Source organism: Aricia agestis, chromosome 7 (genome assembly GCF_905147365.1).
Source record: "Aricia agestis chromosome 7, ilAriAges1.1, whole genome shotgun sequence".
NCBI classification, from domain to species: Eukaryota; Metazoa; Arthropoda; class Insecta; order Lepidoptera; family Lycaenidae; genus Aricia; species Aricia agestis.
Window position 1 is genome coordinate 4,799,252 of NC_056412.1, and position 19,601 is coordinate 4,818,852.

The window sequence follows — 19,601 nt, forward strand, 5'->3', positions numbered from 1 at the left end:
GCCACTGGCCCGAGTCGACGGTTACCGTTACGTCATTAGCCTGTCGATAATATTCATAGGTGCTCCCTTAATGCGCTAGAAGTTGAGATACATGGCAAGATAATAATATTATAGATAGGGATTGTGCGACACAAAGAACATTATCTATATTCGACTGTTTTCTCGCTACGATCGAAAGAACGGACTTGGACTTTGCGAGGAGCGAGCGGGAGGGGACGGGCGCGACGCGAGGGGCGGGACGCGTTAATCGTCTCCTCCGAGCCGAACGCGAGCGAGAGGCCGACGACGGCCGAGCGCCCGCCGACCGCAGCCGAGTGCAGACGACTCGCGGCGGGGCCTGGGGCGAGGGGCGGCAGAGCTCTAGTCCGCGACCGCCAGCACACGAGCGCACCCGTAGTCACGCCGCGCGGCCGAGTCGAAGTGTTTCCAAGTAGAATTGGGTTTAGACGGGGCTTCGCGCGTAGTGCGACCGGTGAATGAAGTTAAAGAGTGCCAGTGCCGGTGCCGTTCTGCGCATGTCGAGTGAAGTGTGCGAAATACTGTGTTGAATCGCGACCTCGTTCGCTCCTCGCACGGAACGGGCGCCGCCGAGATCCAGCTTTCCACCGCAGCGTCGAATCGATGAGCGACCGCGCTCGACGCCAGTGACAACTGACAGCTCGCAGTAGGCACATCGATCGCCCGACCGGTTCGTAACTTCCGTACGCTTTCTAACGCGAGTGCTAACGTGCAGTGAAATCGGCCGACCGATCTATATTTGTCGGTGGGTTAGGGTGCGCGGGTCTAGGGGGTCGCGCCGAGGCCGGTGACACAAAGGGACGTAATGTTTACGTCGCACGTACGTCTAGAACGGCCCACGTAAACGTCGGGCCCTGGCAACTAGCGGCCCCCTGCCAGGTAGGCCCGCGTTGTACTTCCTAGCGTAACGTCATGTTACATCTAAAACCGGTCAGCCGACCGCGCGGCGCGCTCGATGCTCCCCACCGCTCACTCGAAATAACAAACTTTACGATCAAATGTGACCTTAAACGAAACCTGATTTGCCGAGTACGAGTTACACAGTTTACTCATTAATCATTACATTACATTCTGCATACAATTTATTAACGAGTACGATCGTTTCAAATAATAATAACTAATAAAGTTATAACAAAAGTAGATAAACATAAACGAGTTAACGTATCGTATAATATTATATCTGTGTTGCTGCGGTGACCTGTTACATAGTGTGTCAGTACTCAGTGCTCTTGTTTAACTTGACAGTTGTATGGATTTGGCTGATAGTCGTTATACACTATGGTAACAATGAAATGAACTTTGATCATATTTCTAAAGATATGTTTAATGGATCAGATTAAATATGAATCTAACGTATCCATGCTATGACGAATGCTTGTTTGCCGTTATGAGATGCAAAATAAATGTCGAATATTTAAAAAAAAAAGCTTAATTTTTTTTATATTCTTCGTTGCCTTATTAATACACAACTATTTTTTATCAACAACACTCACTCATGAGAGTTATAATAGACGTTTTTGAGCCTCAAAGTAAACATAGAAGCCCGGCCCTAATTCAAAAATTATTTTATCAAACTCTGTCACATTAATTATCAAATCCCTTTAAATGTATTACTTATTATATCCTAAAAAAACGTGTCCACTTACCACTGTCCTATACTCAAATGCACTTCTCTCTCGGTTTCAGGTTCTGTCCAGGCGAATGGTGATTGGATGACGATCTCGGGCCGCTCCCCGGAGCAGGAGCCGTCCCCACCACTCGTGGCCGCCGAGCCGCTGGTGCAGTCCGTGCGCGCCTACCTCGCGCACCAACCGCCCAAGCGCCTCGCGCTCCCCGCGCCCCCGGCGCCCACCGACCCGCCAGCGCCGCCGGCAGCCGCTCCCTGTGATGCCGACGTAGTCGTCGATACGGCACGAGAGGACATCAAAGGTATCAACTTCGAGCCGCGCCTCCGGCGTAATGACCTGAACAACAACGCGTCGCGCCGCCGCCCAGACGCTGCGTCCCCCGCTATGCCCAACCAGGCCGAGCTGATGCAGCGGCAGCCGCTGCTGGCGCGTGGCGCCAAACCCGACGCGCCGCCCGCCACCGACGACTCCGACCCCGACCACTCGCCGCAGCGCGCGCATGGAGAGTTCGTCGTGGAGCTCCCGCCGGGCGCCGTGCGCGAGGACCGCTACCCCAAGGAGATCTGGAAGACGATCCTCTCCTTCTTTTTCTTGTTCCTATGCGTGTGCATCAACATGCTGTCGCTGTCCATCGTGCACGAGCGGCTGCCGGACCGAAACACGACCGCCCCGCTCAACGACATCGTGCTCGACAACGTCGCAGAGCGCGACTGGGGCCTCGCCGTGTCCGAGTACCTCATAATGCTGTCCACGACGGTCGCAATGCTGGTGGTGGTGTTCCACAAGCACCGATTCATCGTATCGCGTCGCCTGTTCTTCATAATCGGGCTGCTGTACCTGTACCGCTCGGTCACCATGTTCGTGACCGTGCTGCCGGTGTCGAGCAGGACCTACCCCTGCAGCCCGAAGAGCAGCAACGACACGACGCCGCTGCTGATCATCCGGCGCATGTTCTATCTGATCTCCGGATTCGGACTGTCGATTAACGGCAAGCACACGTATTGCGGGGACTACATCTACTCGGGGCACACAATGGTGCTGGTGCTGAGCTACCTGATCGTGGCGGAGTACTCGCCGCGCAAGCTGTGGCCGGTGCACTGGGCCATGTGGGGCTCGGCGCTGCTGGGCGTGTCGTTCCTGCTGCTGGCGCACGGCCACTACACGGTGGACGTGGTGATCGCGTACTACATCACGACGCGGCTGTTCTGGACGTTCCACTCGCTGCTGGTAACGCCGCACCGTGCCGGCGCCGGGCAGCTGATGATCGCGCGCGAGTGGTGGTACTGGGCGTTCACGTACCTGGAGCGGAACGTGCGCGGGCCGGTCCCGCGGCGCTACGACTGGCCGCTACCGTGGCCGCGAACGAAGCTGTTCAGCCGGCTGAGCTAGTGACGCGAGCGCGCACCGCCGCCCCAGCGCGTATGACGCTCACCTTCTGCGAGTGCCGCTTCAGCACCTGCAGCTCCTTGGGGCTGGTGCGCGTGCAGATGGCCAGCGTGAGCGTGTAGTCGAACTGGTGCACGATCAGATTGAGGTAGACGGTCTCCTCCCAGTCGATCTCGGGGTCGCCGATGGGCAGCTTCTTGGAGTCCTTGCGGAACACCTCCACGTCCGTCTGCAACCGGCTCGAATGTGATATCGTGCGAGACGAAGCTCCGTACTATAACCTCGTATGCTTTTATTGTTACTTAGTGTAAGGACTCGGTTAACACTTGACGAACGATGACTGTTGATAATTTTTGTTCTGTAAATTGTATATTTTATGAAGGGTTATCGAACGATCTCGAGTCTAAACAGAGTGTAATACATATTTATTAACAAACTATACTGTGATTAGTTTCGTGTACGGTAGTGTCAGTACATACTCGAAAAAGTGCATAGTCGCGTTGTATTACCAGCCTATTTTAAGGAATAATATTTTTATATTGTTTAAACAAAAATACACAACTGTTGTTTACGAAAAATTTTGTATTTTCAATTTCTACTCTACGACGTATTCTAAGTCCTAATGGTGCTAATCAAGAAGAACGTGGCAGTCGACGAGCACGCAAACACTCGACAACAGCACCGGCTCACTCTCACACATTATAGTTTCTTAGATCGACCGTCACGGGGACTCGATTTGTAGTCAGAAGATAGTGAGATGTTCAGTCTGTCCAGAACGATGTACCTTATAAGTTAGGGAGTAGACATTCGTAGACTGCTTAAAGTGCCCATTTAGCCCCGCAATGCAGGCTCAATATAGCTAGGTGGAAGGGGCGGAGTCGGCTTTACCTCGTACTTGGGCAGGTAGCGGGAGGAGCCCTTGACGTGTCGCTTGCGCACGAAGAACAGCAGGTCGTCGCAGTCGATGGAGCGCTCCTCCTGGAACAGGAAGTGGCGCACGAACAGGTCCGTCCAGTACGTCGTGCCCTGCAGCACAACGAACCCCGACTCTGCGCCACCACACCACACCACACTCAGAAACTGCTCAATTGGAAATAACCGCTGAATGTGGCAGTCTCGTGAATATCTTTTAAAAGAAAATCACTGCAATTTTGTAATTATTTTCAATTCCAAGAGCCACTAATGATTTTTGCAAGTGTAAATTGTAATCTTGTGACATGTCAAGTGCCTTTTGAATGTGTATTGTTGAAACTGTACCTCCTATGCGCCTAGTTGTATTGCTACCTTTGATTTATTCTTAAATTGCAGTTGAGTTTGTTTAGGACGTTAACACTTAACACTGCATGTCAATGTAAATAAAAAATATATCTTTAATTATTGATTTCAATAAAATGAAAAGAAAAAATTGTCATTAAATAAATTGAAATTTCTTTGCGCACTGTTAATGTTATGAAATGTTTTTATATAATTTAACATTCTATTATTTAGTTGCAAAATTAAGATGTTTGCGACTGAAGCTCCTTTATGTACATAATATGCAGTTGAGGGGTTATGCTTCTGCAACAAGCTGGCAACGTCACTTACTATTAGTTGCGCCTTTGTGATAGGAAATTGCTCCAAAGGATTGGGGACTAAGCATTCATTACACTAAATGTAAATATGACTTAATGTATATTGTAATTTATTATTATGTGCCCCCCTGTTATATTGTTGAGTTTATGGTGGTAACAGTAATATTAAGGTATCGGTGTTAATACTGTAACATGTACAAGTAGCTGGCCGTATCACCATATGTGACTGAAGTGTATGTGAAACTTACTACAAAATGAGTGACAAGAGTGCCTAACATATTCAGCGCTTAACTTGAGAAAGGCTTTAAGCTGTGAGATTGTTTTAATGAGAATAGAGTGTAAATACTTTTTTACTGATATGCAAATTTTTAACTGATTTTGTACCTACTATGATAGAAATAAATTTTGCTAACATGATAAAACTGAAAGAAAAACATTCCGATACTATTTTTAAGGCAAATTAAACAGTTTCATAGAAAACTTGATCGATCTTCCATTGTGATACTCAAAAAGCCAATAATGAATTTCAGATCAGCAGGTCTAAAAGGGCAACCTTGAGTAAATTGTACAATATTTTCTTATGAATTATATTTATAGAAATCTGGCAAAATTTATGTTTCTTAGCTCATCTTACATGTACTTGTTTCACAACTACTGATATTGAACAATAATTATAAAACGCTCAAAAGTGGCCACTTTAGACCTACAAGCAAAATATTTTTTAAGTTCTGTGTGAAACTCTAATGCTAATTGAGCAAACATGAAATGAATGTAAACTGATTATTATTATAATTGTAATTTGTAACTGATTGTTTTTAACACAGCTGTTGTAATTTAATGTTACAATAAATGTCATTTTTAATTTGTTTTTTTTTTTTTTGCTGCTATTGCCATCTAATGAATTACCATAATAATTGCAATCCTAACAATAATATAATCTAAATAACCTTATTAAAGGCTGTATAAATTAAAAAAATTACACACCTTATTTTATTGTACAAATACAACTACTGACTAAACTACAAGCATTTACCACAGACAAAAGTATTAAGTGTAAATGATACTTAAATAATTCTAAGATACATTTAAATAATAATTATAGAATATAATAATATGTAAAAAGCTTTGCCTTCTTGTGCTAAATAGTACTATCAATATTCAACAATTTAAAACTGATTATTAAATGTATATTGACTATATATTTGCATTCAGTTGATATAGTTTACTAATTACTACATACCTAGTTAACCTACCCAATACCTAATCTAATATTTTTTATTTTAGATCTGCAGTCAAATAAATTAGCTCCCACAATATTTTAAATATTATGTATTAGTTCCATTAATACCTCGATCATGGGAAAACCAGACACAATGCTATTCAATTGTTATCGCAGTCACCGGTGACCGCTTGGGGCTTGAGGAGTTAAAACCAGAACAGCTAGGCAACAATAATATTATTTAATTAAATTAGATTGCACTAGGCTTTCTCTGCTCTCAAAGCTAACCTCAACTACCCTCCACAAAAATGGCTTATTGTGAAACACAGATCGCCAAGTAGCAGTACTCAAAAGTGAAAAAAAAAAATTTGATCGAAGTATTTGTACAAAACAAGAGTAAAGTGAAAACTACAGCTGAACCCTCCACTTTGTACACTTTAATACATAGATGTACAAGAACTCTAAGCTTTCTAATAAACTTTAAACTTAGATAAACCACAGCACCTCCATCGTGGATATCGCAGACACAATAGATTTTCAATTGTTATGAGACAGCTGGCTGCCACTTGGGGATTTATGGGTTAAAGTGATATTGTCAAAGAGAAGTAATGTGGCCTAAAAATCAAGTCTAATCATTTCTCTAGAAATAACAAGACATAAGTACTAATTTTTTTCCAAATAAAAAATATATTTAAAACATAATACACTGAGACATTTATTCAATAAAATAATTACAATAAAGAAAAATACAAACAACAGGTAAGTAACAGGTAACTCAATCATTTAAAAATAAAATAAATACTTATTTCATAGGAGCACCCAAACAAGGCAACATAATACTAAATTTAAATATCTATCATATAATGTATATGAAGCATTAAAACAAATTCTAGAAGCGATACTAGTGCATATTCATTGAACAAGCTTACCATCTTTCATCAACTGTCTCATCTCTTTTGTCCGCTGGAAATTAATCTCTTCCAGCAGTTGTTCTAGCATAGTGGTGGCCTGAAGCAGCGATGAACCTCCCAACGACATTGTAAAAATATTTTAACCGAGTCCTTGCCTTTTTTCCCAATTTATTTCACTTTCAAGACTGTATCAGAATATAAACATTTTCAATAAACATAAACCACTAATATCACTTGTGAGTTTCTTTAGCTCTTCATTTATATAGCATGCATAAAATACAAATGTCACCGCATATTTTCATATATTTTTTAATAAAAAGGATATTTCTAATTTCCGTACAATTTTATTGCTGAATTTCAGCACAATTTTTTATATTCGATTGATGTAAATCAATGACAACTTATGTGATTTCCTATATTGTAGCAGTTATTTAATATAGTAGACAACACGATTTTACGAGATTTTATTGGCTACCGAGACATCAGTTAAATCAGATCGTATGATGTATTAAGAAAAGAACGGACCCCTTTTAGTCTACAGTCTACACCATTGTCTACACTCTACTTTATGAACCTGGATACTTAATAGTCTATGATATAATATAAAAAAATTTTGTAGATACCACGAAACGGGCTTGTAAGTTTCTTGACGAAATTGTGCCCTGTCCAATGACTAGTCATGTTCACCCTATAACTTTATCTATGGCGCTAACCCACAGCTAATCTGTGCTCACAGCTGATCATCTTTTTTGACAATTATTGAAAGTTGTCTTTAAAACTTCACCCAAATTCTTTGAAAAGAAAACACACTGATGTAATTGGATGTAATTTTATTTCATAAAAAGAAGAAAACAATGTTAAACAATAATTGCTTCTGACTTTGTCTGCTGAGAATGGTGAAAAGAAAGCTATGTGATAAAGTGGATATATATTATACTATGAACCATAAGTAGTTTTAATGAAAACACATAAAATAAACATTCCTGTTCTAACTTATTGAGATGGCACTTCGAGGAGCATTAACGAGAGTTTATAGCACCAGGGCTGCCTGTGCGCGATGTCTTCTAATTCCAGTGCGACACTGCCTAGTCCCTCAGATTGTTCAAGACTCACACCAGAGAAGCAGAAGCAGAAATTTTAACGTGAGATATACACTTGGCGCAGCTTCCATGGGTCTCGCGCTGTTAGCTGCTGATCATATATTCAATGGTATGTAACCAGTTTATACATTATGTCAATCCATTCTCAATTTACTATTCCTGAATCACATTGATATATGGTATAGCAACAAGCACTTTATTATACTAAATACATAATATGTATTACATATTATTTATATTGTATTGGCTACTGTATTTATGTAAGCAAGCCCCTAGAGGACCAATTTTTTTGTGTAATATCACATACTGTGCATTGTTATTGACCATCTAGATTTAATATTAAATGCGCCTGCCTTTCGATCTTATTGTCAAATAAATTGTTTAATGATATTACACTAAAAATTTGATCGTCTAGGGACCCATTGACAGCATTTTTGAGGTGTGAGGAGAAATTAAAAACTCCTCAATAGAAAAATAGGTGAATATTGTACCATTGTCCAGACTTGGGCGTACCGAGGGGGGGGCAATCATGTTGACGTCCCTACTAAGTATATTATCTAGTACTTTTATCTTTAAAAAATTAAAATTAAGAAAACGAATTTTTGCCATTTGTTTGCAATACAATATTTTTACAACTAAAAAATATTAATTTTTTATCTACACTAATATTATAAAGAGGAAAACTTTGTTTGTATAATTGTAATGAATAGGCTCAAAAACTATTGGACCGATTTTGAAAATTCTTTCACCATTCGAAAGCTACGTTATCCACGAGTAACATAGGCTTAATTTTAATTTAGGAAAAGTAGGTTTCCGTAAGATATTTGGGTTTTTCGGACACAAGGTGTAAAAAATCTACCAGAAAAGTTACTCATTTTGCGTACGCTGCCTAAACTATAAAAGATAGAACCATAAAATGTTCCAATTATTTGTAGATCTTATAAATATCTACAAAAAAATCCACGATACACTATACCTATCTATGTCTTGTCTAGAGTGACTAGTGAGGCACAACAACCATTTTTTTATTTAAAAAATCTTGAATTTTTTTGGACTACATTTAAACGAGTTTATTTTACTCATTCTATTAATCCTTATCAAAATAAATTATTTCATCACTAAGTACAGTTTATGTTATTTGGTCTTTGAATGATTAAAATTGGACGTTTGGTTTTGAAGTTATGGCGAAATTAAAATATTACGATTTCTACTGTACGGCCCGTAGCGAAGTGGGCGGCGCGTTCAAATAAGCAATTTCCCACGTTTTTTCCACATTTTCTTCTATTTCTTAGTTCCTATTAGTCTTAGCGTGATAAAATATAGCTTATAGCCTACCTCGATGAATGGGCTATCTAACATTGAAATAATTTTTCAAATCGGATAAGTTGTTCCTAAGATTAGCGCATTCAAATAAGCCCTTTCAAATAATTTCTCCCCGTTTTTTCCACATTTTCCTCTATTTCTTCGCTCCTATTATACGTAGCGTTAAATGGGCTATCCAACAGTAAAAGAATTTTTCAAATGAGACCAGTAGTTCCTGAGATTAGCGCGTTCAAACAAACAAACAAACTCTTCCCAATTATAATATTAGTATAGATATAGCTATTTCCACACTGTGCACTTTCACCTTCAATTTTCGTCATCTTCTTTCATTCAACTGTCGCATTGGCGCATTCAATTATTTTCTTAAATATTTGAAAATGCCTAAGAGAATCAGGTCGAACGATCATGGCGCCATACTTAATATATTTTAGTCACTTCAATAAAATAATATGGGCAAAACAACATTTGCCGGGACAGCTATTTCTATATAAACACCTAGCTTATAAAAAATCTGATTTAGCCCCTGGCCCAGAACCTGGGTAATTTGCCCCCTCCTGGCCCAGAACCTGGTGACACCCATGCCTCCAAATATGGAAGTGCCAGAGAAACTGAGCTTTCCTAGAATTTTTAGAAGTAAGAAAAAAGTCAAAACATGAATATAAGATAAAAGTTCAAAAACATATTGTGTTAAAAAGTTTTCTTTGTGCATCTTGGTATTTTTTCTAGTATGAAATGTAGTAGACAGAATTATAAATGAGACCATTCCTTGTTTTTATGTCAATATTTATCACTATCATAAAATATACATAGCCACAATGTTTTTACAGAAAAGAAATTTTTCAGAGCTGCCCAAGTTGGGAACATACAAGAAATCAAAAGGTAAGAAGTAAATAGGGTAGTGTCCTCTTTTATTTAGAAATTTTAAGTATTGTATACGTGGGAGAGCCATGCTTCGGCACGAATGTGCCGGCTCGACCGGAGAAATACCACATTCTCACAGAAAACCGGTGTGAAACAGTGCTTGCGCTGTGTTTCGCCGAGTGAGTGAGTTTACCGGAGGCCCAATCCCCTACCCTATTCCCTTTCCTACCCTCCCCTATTCCCTTCCCTTCCCATCCCTACCCTCCCCTATTACCCAATTCCCTCTTAAAAGGCCGGTAACGCACATGCAGCTCTTCTGATGCTGCGAGTGTCCATGGGCGACGGAAGTTGCTTTCTATCAGGTGACCCGTTTGCTTGTTTGCCCCCTTATTTCATAAAAAAAAAATTTTGTCAACTGTCACAATCTCACATTATTGTGCCTCTCGACAGACAGGTAGAGGCAATTCGTGATAGTGGTCAGCGGCACGGCGGCGGCGACGAGGACGAGGGCCCGGCAGACCGGCGGCACACGCTGGGCTGGACCGCGCTCATGGTCGCCGCCGCCAACGACGAGCCCGCAGTCGTGCGGGAGCTGCTCGGGCTGGGCGCGCGCCCCGACCTGCGCGAGCAGTACGCCGGCGCGTCCGCGGCCGCCGCCGCCACCGGTCTGCACCCGCTCGAGGTGCTGCAGCGCCGCGAGGACGAGTTCTGCAGCGGTATGAACGCGCGCGCCTCCTTTCTCGGCTGGACGGCGCTGCACTACGCGGCGCTCGCTGACTCGCCGGCGGCGGCGCGCGCGCTGCTGGAGGCGGGCGCAGACCCCACCGCGCGCGACCACGCCGGCCGCCGCGCGCTACACTACGCGCGCGAGCCCTCCGCCACGCGTGACCTCATCGTCGAGCACTCGCGTCGCTGGGATGAGCGCGCCGCAGCGCTCGCGACCGAGGAGCGGCGCCGTTTCCCGCTGGAGCGCCGCCTGCGAGCGCACATCGTCGGCCAGACCGGCGCCATCGAGACCGTCGCGGCCGCCGTCCGCCGCAAGGAGAGCGGCTGGGCGGACGACGAGCACCCTCTGGTGTTCCTTTTCCTGGGCAGCTCGGGCATCGGCAAGACGGAGCTTGCGAAGCAGCTGGCGCGCTACGTGCATCGCGACGACCCCGCCGCCTTCGTCCGGCTCGACATGTCCGAGTACCAGGAGAAGCACGAGGTGGCGAAGCTGATCGGCGCGCCGCCCGGCTACGTGGGCCACGACGAGGGCGGGCAGCTGACGCGTGCGCTGGCCCGCCGCGCCGATGCCGTCGTGCTATTCGACGAGGTGGACAAGGCGCACCCGGACGTGCTCACCGTGCTGCTGCAGCTGTTCGACGAGGGCCGCCTCACGGACGGCAAGGGGAAGCTCATCGAGTGCAAGAACGCCATCTTCGTGATGACGTCCAACCTGGCGGCGGACGAGATCGCGCAGTACGGGTTGCGGCTGCGGCGTGAGGCCGAGGTGCGCGCCCACCAGCGCCAGATGCAGATCCAGACTGACGCCGCCAACACCCCAAACAAAGGTCGGCCATCTTTTGTATCATATTTAGTTAGAATCTAACCAGATGCTTTAGCCTATACAATGGATAAAAAAAACGGTCAATTGCGAGTCGAACTCGCGCACGAAGGATTCCGTACCATTATAGAGCAAAATTAGGCCAAATATTGTGTTTTTTGTATGGGAGCCCCCTTAATTTTTTATTTTATTTTAATATAATTATTAAATATTAAAAAACACATATATGAAAACTTAGTGAAAACTTCGAGTACCTACCATTATTGATATAAAAGCTAAAAATGCCAAAAAAATCACGTTTGTTATAAGGGAGCCCTCCCCTTAAATATTAATTTTATTTTGTTTTAATATTTGTTGTTATATCGCCAATAGATATACATAATCTGTGAAAATTTCAACTCTCTAGCTGTTACCGTTCTTGATTTGCAGCCTGGAGACAGGCTGACGGACAGATGGACAGACAACGAAGTCTTAGTAATAGGGCCTCCTTTTCTTATAACGGTACGGAACCCCTCGTGCGCGAGTCCGACTCGCACTTGGCCTATTATTTATGGTAATTTTGGCTCGTAATCCATAATGGCACCATGTAGACACTTGAAATTTTCACAATATCCTCAATTATGTGTGTACTTTGATATATTTGAATAATAAAATTAAAATAAAATAAATAATTAAGGGGGGCACTCATACAAAAAATAAACACAATTTTTCCCTATTTTCGCTCTATAACGGTGCGAAACCCTTCGTGCGCGAGTCTGACTCGCACTTGGCCAATTTTTTAATTTTGTATATTAATATCTGTATTCTGCACTGCAACGTTTTGCATCGCAAAATAAAGCTTAGATGTTGACAGAGCCATGTCGTTGGCAATACTGTTGGTTTTAAGCATAAAGTTAATATACCTAGCGGAATAGAGAAACAAAGGCCTGAGCAAGAGAGATGTCACTATCAGTAACACTGCGTGGTAAAAAGAGACGTGTGATACATGACAGCAGCACTCTTTTTTTGACGTCCAGTCTGCACGTGCAGCACGTTGAGTGCTTGTGTGAGTGTATACGTACACATATTTTTACGTAAAATATTTATTGTTAACTTCACTATTATTTTAATGAAAGCAGCACTCTTTTTTTGACGTCCAGTCGGCACATGCCGCACGTTGATTGCTTGTGTGAGTGTATACGTACACATATTTTTACGTAAAATATTTATTGTTAACTTCACTATTATTTTAATGAAAGTAGTTTCAAACGTGCTGCCCACGTGCTGCCACTACTTTCATGAAACTCATTCCAACATGCTTAACACTAGGTTCCTACTGTAGAGTCGGCTTAAAATTTACCAAGACAACAGCATACATCCATACTAGGGTTGCTGAGGATTCCTCTTCCTCTTCCTCATAATGAGGAAGTTCCGCAATAATTTGGGTTCCTCAACCGTTACCGCATCCTCATAAATAAAAATACAAAAATCCTCTTCCGCTATCGCTTCCTCAAAATTTAGGAGGAATTTATGAGGAATTTCACTGCGCATGCGCGTCGCGTATCCAATCATGGCAACGCACACGCCAGAGCGCGATGCCGGACCGAACGGGCGCTGCTGTTCCTCGTTCCTTGTCTCTCTCGCCACTCGCGCTGTTCCTTACTTGTTTGTTTTAATTTTATTGACATAATATAGCAAGCGTTGTTTTCAATCTAATAATTTGATTTCTATCGAAAACCGAAATTATACCGAAGTGTAGTGCTATATCAGGGGTTCCTAGACTTTTTTGTCCACTGCCCACTTTGAGAACAAAATATGTTTTAGTGCCCCCATTGTTTCACCTACTTTCTTTTCCTAATTTAAATTTGTCGGTAATATTAGCCCCCACAGCCTCTACAAAACGCCGCCATTTTTCTGAGTCCCACACTGCCCCCCTTTAGATCTTCAGCGCCCACAAGGGGGCGTAATCACCCACATTGGGAAACGCTGTACTATATGGACGTACTTCCTCTTCCGCTTCCTCATCCGCATCCTCTTCCTCAAAAAAATATCCTCTTCCTCATCCGCATCCTCTAAATTTGCGCGTGACAATTCCTCTTCCTCCTCCTCTTCCTCATAATCACTTCCTCAACAACCCTAATCCATACTAATATTATAAATGCGAAAGTGTGTCTGTCTGTCCGTCTTACTGTCTGTCTGTCTTGCTGAACCGATTTGGCTGTTTGGCATGGAGATACCTTGAGTCCCGGAAAAGGACATAGGATAGTTTTATCCCGGAAAAATGTACAGTTCTGGCGCGATAAACAAATTTTGGGAGTCCTCTAGTAAAAATATAAAATTTATTGACATTCCAGAGCGCGCGGCGGACGCGGGGGGTGAAGGGGGTGAGGAGACCGAGGAGGAGGTGGAGGTGTCGCGGCAGTTTAAGGACAGTGTGGTGCGGCCGATCCTCAAGCGGCACTTCGGGCGCGACGAGTTTCTTGGCCGCATCAACGAGATCGTGTACTTCCTGCCGTTTTCGCGGCAGGAGCTGCTGGCGCTGGTGGCGCGGGAGCTTGGCCTGTGGGCGGAGCGCGCGCGCGACCGCCACGGCGTCCACCTCAGCTGGGAGGGCGGCGTGCTGGGCGCGCTCGCCGACGGCTACGACGTGCACTACGGCGCGCGCAGCATCAAGCACGAGGTACATTATTGGAGGCATTATAATAGATTTGCCGTTTAGAAACTGTATTTAGAATACTACTACTTAAAAAAAATTGGATAAAAAAAAAAGATAAATTACGTAGCTTGTTTGTTAAGCTTGTGATATTTTTGTTATCAGATATGTATTTTAGGGTTTAATTTAAGTTCTGTTTGTTCTTTTGTTTTACGTATTAGGTTGTGTCCCTCGATTAAAGAAAATCGACAAATTGCGTTTCTTTTTAACCGACTTTCAGACGGCTGTGGATATATTTTTTTTGCCTTGTTTTTATCTTCGTTATTAGTGTGTTTGGTTTTAATAATTTAAGTGATGTTTGTTATTTTGTTTCAAGTATTAAATTATGTCGTGTTCCCCATAATTGCTATTAATTTAATAAGGATTTTTATATGCAGGTGGAGAGGCGCGTGGCGGGTCGGCTGGCGCTGGCGGCGGAGCGCGGCGCGGTGTGTCGCGGCTGCAGCGTGCGGCTGGCGGCGAGCGGCGGCCGCGTGCACATCGCCGTGCGAGCGCCGCACGACACCGACTACACGCCGCTCGATCTGTAGTTGCCGAATAAACGACGACACATACTGTACAGTGTACGTGTTTCATTGAATAATCTACTTTCGGAGTTGATAGTTTCACGAAGATCTTCCGACCGAGCGAGATAGCATGCTCGGTCAGTCCGAAGTCCACGGACGTCATAGTTGTATTTATGTTGTATTTATCTTGCCGTTCCCGGAAACTTCGATAGCGCGATGCAGGTGGGTACTACACCAATAACTATACACGGCAGCAGAGTGACGAGACAAGTCAAGGCCAAATATTGTTTCGTACTGGTATTATCGTATGAGCTAAGCCCACTGACCTCTATAATACACTGGACAGCCGATCGCTATCAATAAAATGTTCCTATTTGAAAGTCGCCATATTGGCGCTGATTGCTATGTGAAAGCAGTAGTGAGTACTATTTTGCAAATGGCGGTTGTAATTTTCTATGTAATTAGTTCACAGTACGCTCACCGCGGCGCTTCAAATCGGCACAAAAAATTGCTGTTATTTTGTACGGCATTAGGCATAGCCTGTCCAGTGTATTATAGAGGTCAGTGGCTAAGCCGCACTACGCGTTACGTCACTATGGGTTCCCTAGTGGTAATTTAAGGCTCTGGACAGGTAACACCCTAAAAAGTAACATAATATGAGTTGAACACGGGTTTCAGGTAATAATTTAAGAAAAACTTCTCCTTAATTAGCCCTATAGGGCTGTCTGTACAGTCACCGTTTTAAATTATGTTTTTAAGAAGGTTAATAAAACGACCGAATGTGTAGTGCTTATTTATTGTTAAATTTCGCACCGTTATATACAAATATAATGTATAAATAAACAACAAGTCCTTACAAAATATAAGTCGAGTATGCGGCGGGCGGCGGACGGCGGGCGCCGCCAACGACGGACCGCAGTGAAGGCCTCCTGTGACTACACAGTACTGGGTACACTTGTGCGCGTGCCTCCTACACTGTGCTATTACTGCCTTAGTCGTGAGCTATTGACATAGTTTGACATGACGCGACCAAATTAGGTAGGGCCGCCATCTGCCTATGAATCAACTACTCTGATATAGTAACCCAATTTGTTGACGTCATTGACGACTCCAGTTGTCGTTTTCCAGCCGAGTATGTACACATATTTCGACCGGGTTGTACAGGCCAGCCCGGATACACAGGCCACAATACCACAGGCTCCTGAGAGGCCGTCCTATATTGTAATGAAATAATTTAATAAATGCGAGTGTTTACTAACAGTACGTAGCTGTGCGACAGCCGACAGTTCGTTGCAAAGGGGCCACATGTTGTCACGACATAAGCGGTCGAGGCCACATTGCTACGTTGCTTTGGCGCGCACCAACAATGCAGCTGTGAGACCGCACTTGACAACACTACGCTGCAGCGGAGCGACACGACACGTCACGGCCAAATATTCTTTTGGCGCAGCGCAGACGACAGACTATCCGTGACGCTTTTTTTAGTCCGTGGAAATAGAACCTATGCAATTATATGCAGTAACGCACACGTCTGCGTCATGGATAGTCCGTCGTCTGCGCTGCGCCTTTATGAAATCATATAACGTAAGCCACACTACGCGTCGGCGACGCTACTGCCTGGTTTACACGGGTGACTAGGTATAGCCGCACGATTTACGCCGCACGGCGAGAATCGACTGTTTAAATGGCAATACGCCGCATGCCGAATTGTCATACTAAGTATAGCCGCTATCCCCAACGCGCGGTCCGCCGGGACTTTATTTGTGGCCCGCGTGATGTTAAACAATGTTGAAATTCATACCCACCGGCAAAATAACGTAAAGTTTACGTGATAGTCGTTAATTTTTTTCCACTCTATAGTTAATTTTGAAGAATGTTATTTTTTAAGTAAAACCATTTTTGTTGCGACCCGCGACACCAAGCACTACGTTTGTGGCCCACATAAAAAAAAGGTTGGGGACCACCGTACTACCGACTCTTGTGGCTATGGTCACCCGTGTAAAGGGGCCCTATGCGACACAAAATGTCAGTTAGAACTTCTAGAAACGTGAAGTTTCGCGTCGCTCCGCTGCAGTCTGGCTGCAGCGTTATGTCGCTAGAGCGGTTTTGCCTTTCGAGCTATATTCTTCACTTCATCTTTTGTTATGCATGACATAATAATAAAAAATGAAATGAAACGTCGCGTCGATATGTCGCTGCGACGACGACACAACGCAACGGTGCTATGAGGCCTCGCTATTAGGCCACTTTTTAATAAGAGATTAGAGAACAGAATACAATACTGAATAAGCGAGGCACACCGCTTAGGGCCTGTCTAATGTCCACGTCACGACTCACGACGTAACTCAACGTGGAACAGTGCGATAACATGGCTCGGTACTGTTGTGTATGCGCATCGACAGTGTTACAATTGTCAATTACAATAAATCAGTTGCTCAACTCCCATCTTTCATTGACGTGTCCCGAGATATAACAGGTACATTGATGTGACGTGCAAATTTGCGTTATCTAACGTAACGTAAAATGCACAATGCACATCACGATATAGCAACGTCGTACGTCGCCATGCCTTGTTAAACATGAATTGATTATGAATATGATTCATAATATAATTCTCGGCCATTTTAGCCCCGCTGATCTAGATGTGGACCGCACAATACGTTTTCTCTGCTTTTGCTATTGATAGAAGAAATAAATTTACACGTCATGTCAACGTACCGTGCCACGTTACCGCACCGTTCCACGTCGTGATGTGGAGATGTGGACAAGCCCATACTTAATGATTTAGGGTCATTTCAGAGAGCAACGCGACGCGTAGATGCATTTCGTTCGGCGTTTACTCTTTTTGAGAAGCTGTACTTATTTTTTTTTTCTTTCTAACATATTATCAAGGAATAAGGCTGCCCCGCCCTGTGCGTCGTTTCATAGGCCTCATGTTGTACAAAAAAAATTGTAATAAGTACAGTTTGGTAACTGAGCTACTTTTACAACTTAAGTATTTTACTTTTAATGTTGGTCAGTGAATTTGTTCATAGAAACTTTACGCTCGTATAAACAACAATGAGAACTAAATATATAAGATACTTAAAAGTAACAGAGATCCAAAATAATTACAACCCTCCAAGGATGTTTTGGCGTATACGCAATATCGGAACTAATACCGAATTTATATATATTTATATATTATAAGGTGTCATTTGCATAGTGGCTGCGGATATTTTAGTTTTAACGCCTCTAGTGCACCGACGCTGCGAACCGCGAAACATCGGCGAACCGATTAACTGTCTCACCCGCTACACGACAGTGGCTTTTATTGCATCTCGCAGGTCGCTCTATTCCTGTTTCGCAGATTTTTCGCGTTCGGTTCGCCGCTGTTTCGCAGTTCGCAGCGTCGGTGTACTAGAGGCTTCGATCACTAATATATTATGTGATCGAAGACTAGAGGCGTAACTTATGACAGATGTTTCGAATCCGGTCCCCTTGATTCACGACAATGTCCCCACGCCAAAACATCTTTGTTGGCCTATAACAAACATTGATCACAATTAATGCAAGTGTGACATCTAGGCACTGTAAATTATTTTACTACATTAACTAGGCCAACAAATTTCGACTAAAGTATGACAGCGGAGCCCGTGTCATCGCTGCTTACAGAATCGTGCACGAATATACACACATCAAGAATGTCTGGGGATATTGGCTACTTTATGAAATATGTAAAAATATTTATACTTATCAGGAATTTTCTTACACTGTAAATAGCAGAATGATATCTTATTAATTTATGGTCTTAAAAAAAACAAAAAATAATTTTGGCTTTCTTGGTTCGAAAAATATGATTAGGTATGTTGACATACAATTTTTATATGGCTATCAAAAACAAAAAGTTCATGTTTTTTCTCTGTCTTTGTTAAAGACCAATAACCCTCCCGGCAGTCGGGTAAAAATTAAGCTATTATTCTTCTATTTACATTGTTAGAAAATTTCTGACCTTTTAGATATTTCAAAAAATAGCAAATACGTCTTAACTCATCCCTATATAGACCTAATGTTAATGTGTGTATTGCTATCACGTTTACGCGAGTTAAACAGACGAGTGTGATCGGTGAGTCCATTGCACAAAATTTTACGTTCTCCACGACCGTACTTTATTCATAGTGAAATCAGAAACGGCAGACCTATGTTATTCGATCGGGTTATATCAAGCCAGGAGACGGACTACGATCAACATTGACTTGACATAACAGCTGACCGAGTACCGAAGGTGCGCCAACTGCCTCTGGATCAATTTCTCAGATGATACATCTACACAATGAACAAGATAAAAGTACATCTAATGATCCGCTGTGGTGCCGCGGATGTAGAAGCCCGCTGCGATTGGACAGATAATATCATAATCCCTGTTTCGTCTCACTCGACCGAGTCCCGTCGGCTACAGAGGGCTTAACAGTCCGTCCGGAGTTATTTTGTCTCTTACAGAACACTTAGATGACATAACAATCACACCAAGAATCTCCGAGATAAAACATCTACGAACGCATTTTACACGGGTCGATTTAACAACTGCTTCACGTGCATCGTACTTCGACGTAATTATACACGACGATACGACGATATAGATAGTTTGTGTTAACCATGATCGACCCATGATATTTTTGCCAGTTCACGGTCGCTGAACAGAAATTCATGCATTGTCAGCAACTAAATTACTTGGGGAATACCCGAAACGAGAGGAGTTAGGACGAAATTGAAAACCGTCCCAGTGAAACATCAAGACTCAAGAGTCATGTCGTTGTTTTACTTGTAATTCTCGCAGAAGTCCCGGTGACAGTGATACACA

General features: G+C 43.3%; 3 protein-coding genes across 4 annotated transcripts in view; 2 read left to right on the forward strand and 1 right to left on the reverse strand.

The window, feature by feature from the left end:
- The window catches only part of LOC121729147 (uncharacterized protein KIAA0930 homolog), a 52,250-nt gene extending 45,457 nt beyond the window's left edge, over positions 1-6,793 (reverse strand). The window contains exon 1 of the mRNA XM_042117548.1: positions 6,752-6,793. Within this exon, the coding sequence (XP_041973482.1) occupies positions 6,752-6,754 (3 nt within the window). The 5' untranslated portion in view covers positions 6,755-6,793. The remainder of the gene's footprint in view (positions 1-6,751) is intronic.
- LOC121729146 (phosphatidylcholine:ceramide cholinephosphotransferase 2-like) lies at positions 340-5,463 on the forward strand. 2 transcript variants are annotated; one of them, XM_042117546.1, is made up of 2 exons: positions 340-688; positions 1,705-5,463. In XM_042117546.1, exon 2 carries the CDS (start codon positions 1,731-1,733, stop codon positions 3,033-3,035), a length of 1,305 nt encoding a protein of 434 aa, XP_041973480.1. In that variant the 5' UTR covers positions 340-688; positions 1,705-1,730; the 3' UTR covers positions 3,036-5,463. The 2 variants fall into 2 exon arrangements, with proteins under 2 accessions (XP_041973480.1, XP_041973481.1); XM_042117547.1 differs by lacking the exon at positions 340-688 and adding an exon at positions 695-897.
- Positions 6,794-7,535: 742 nt separating the features above from the next.
- On the forward strand, positions 7,536-14,809 carry LOC121729145 (caseinolytic peptidase B protein homolog). Its single transcript, XM_042117545.1, has 5 exons — positions 7,536-7,942; positions 9,984-10,035; positions 10,468-11,570; positions 13,897-14,222; positions 14,633-14,809. The coding sequence occupies exons 1-5, from the start codon at positions 7,735-7,737 to the stop codon at positions 14,783-14,785; spliced, it is 1,842 nt and encodes a 613-aa protein (XP_041973479.1). The 5' UTR covers positions 7,536-7,734; the 3' UTR covers positions 14,786-14,809.
- The last annotated feature ends 4,792 nt before the right edge of the window (positions 14,810-19,601 follow it).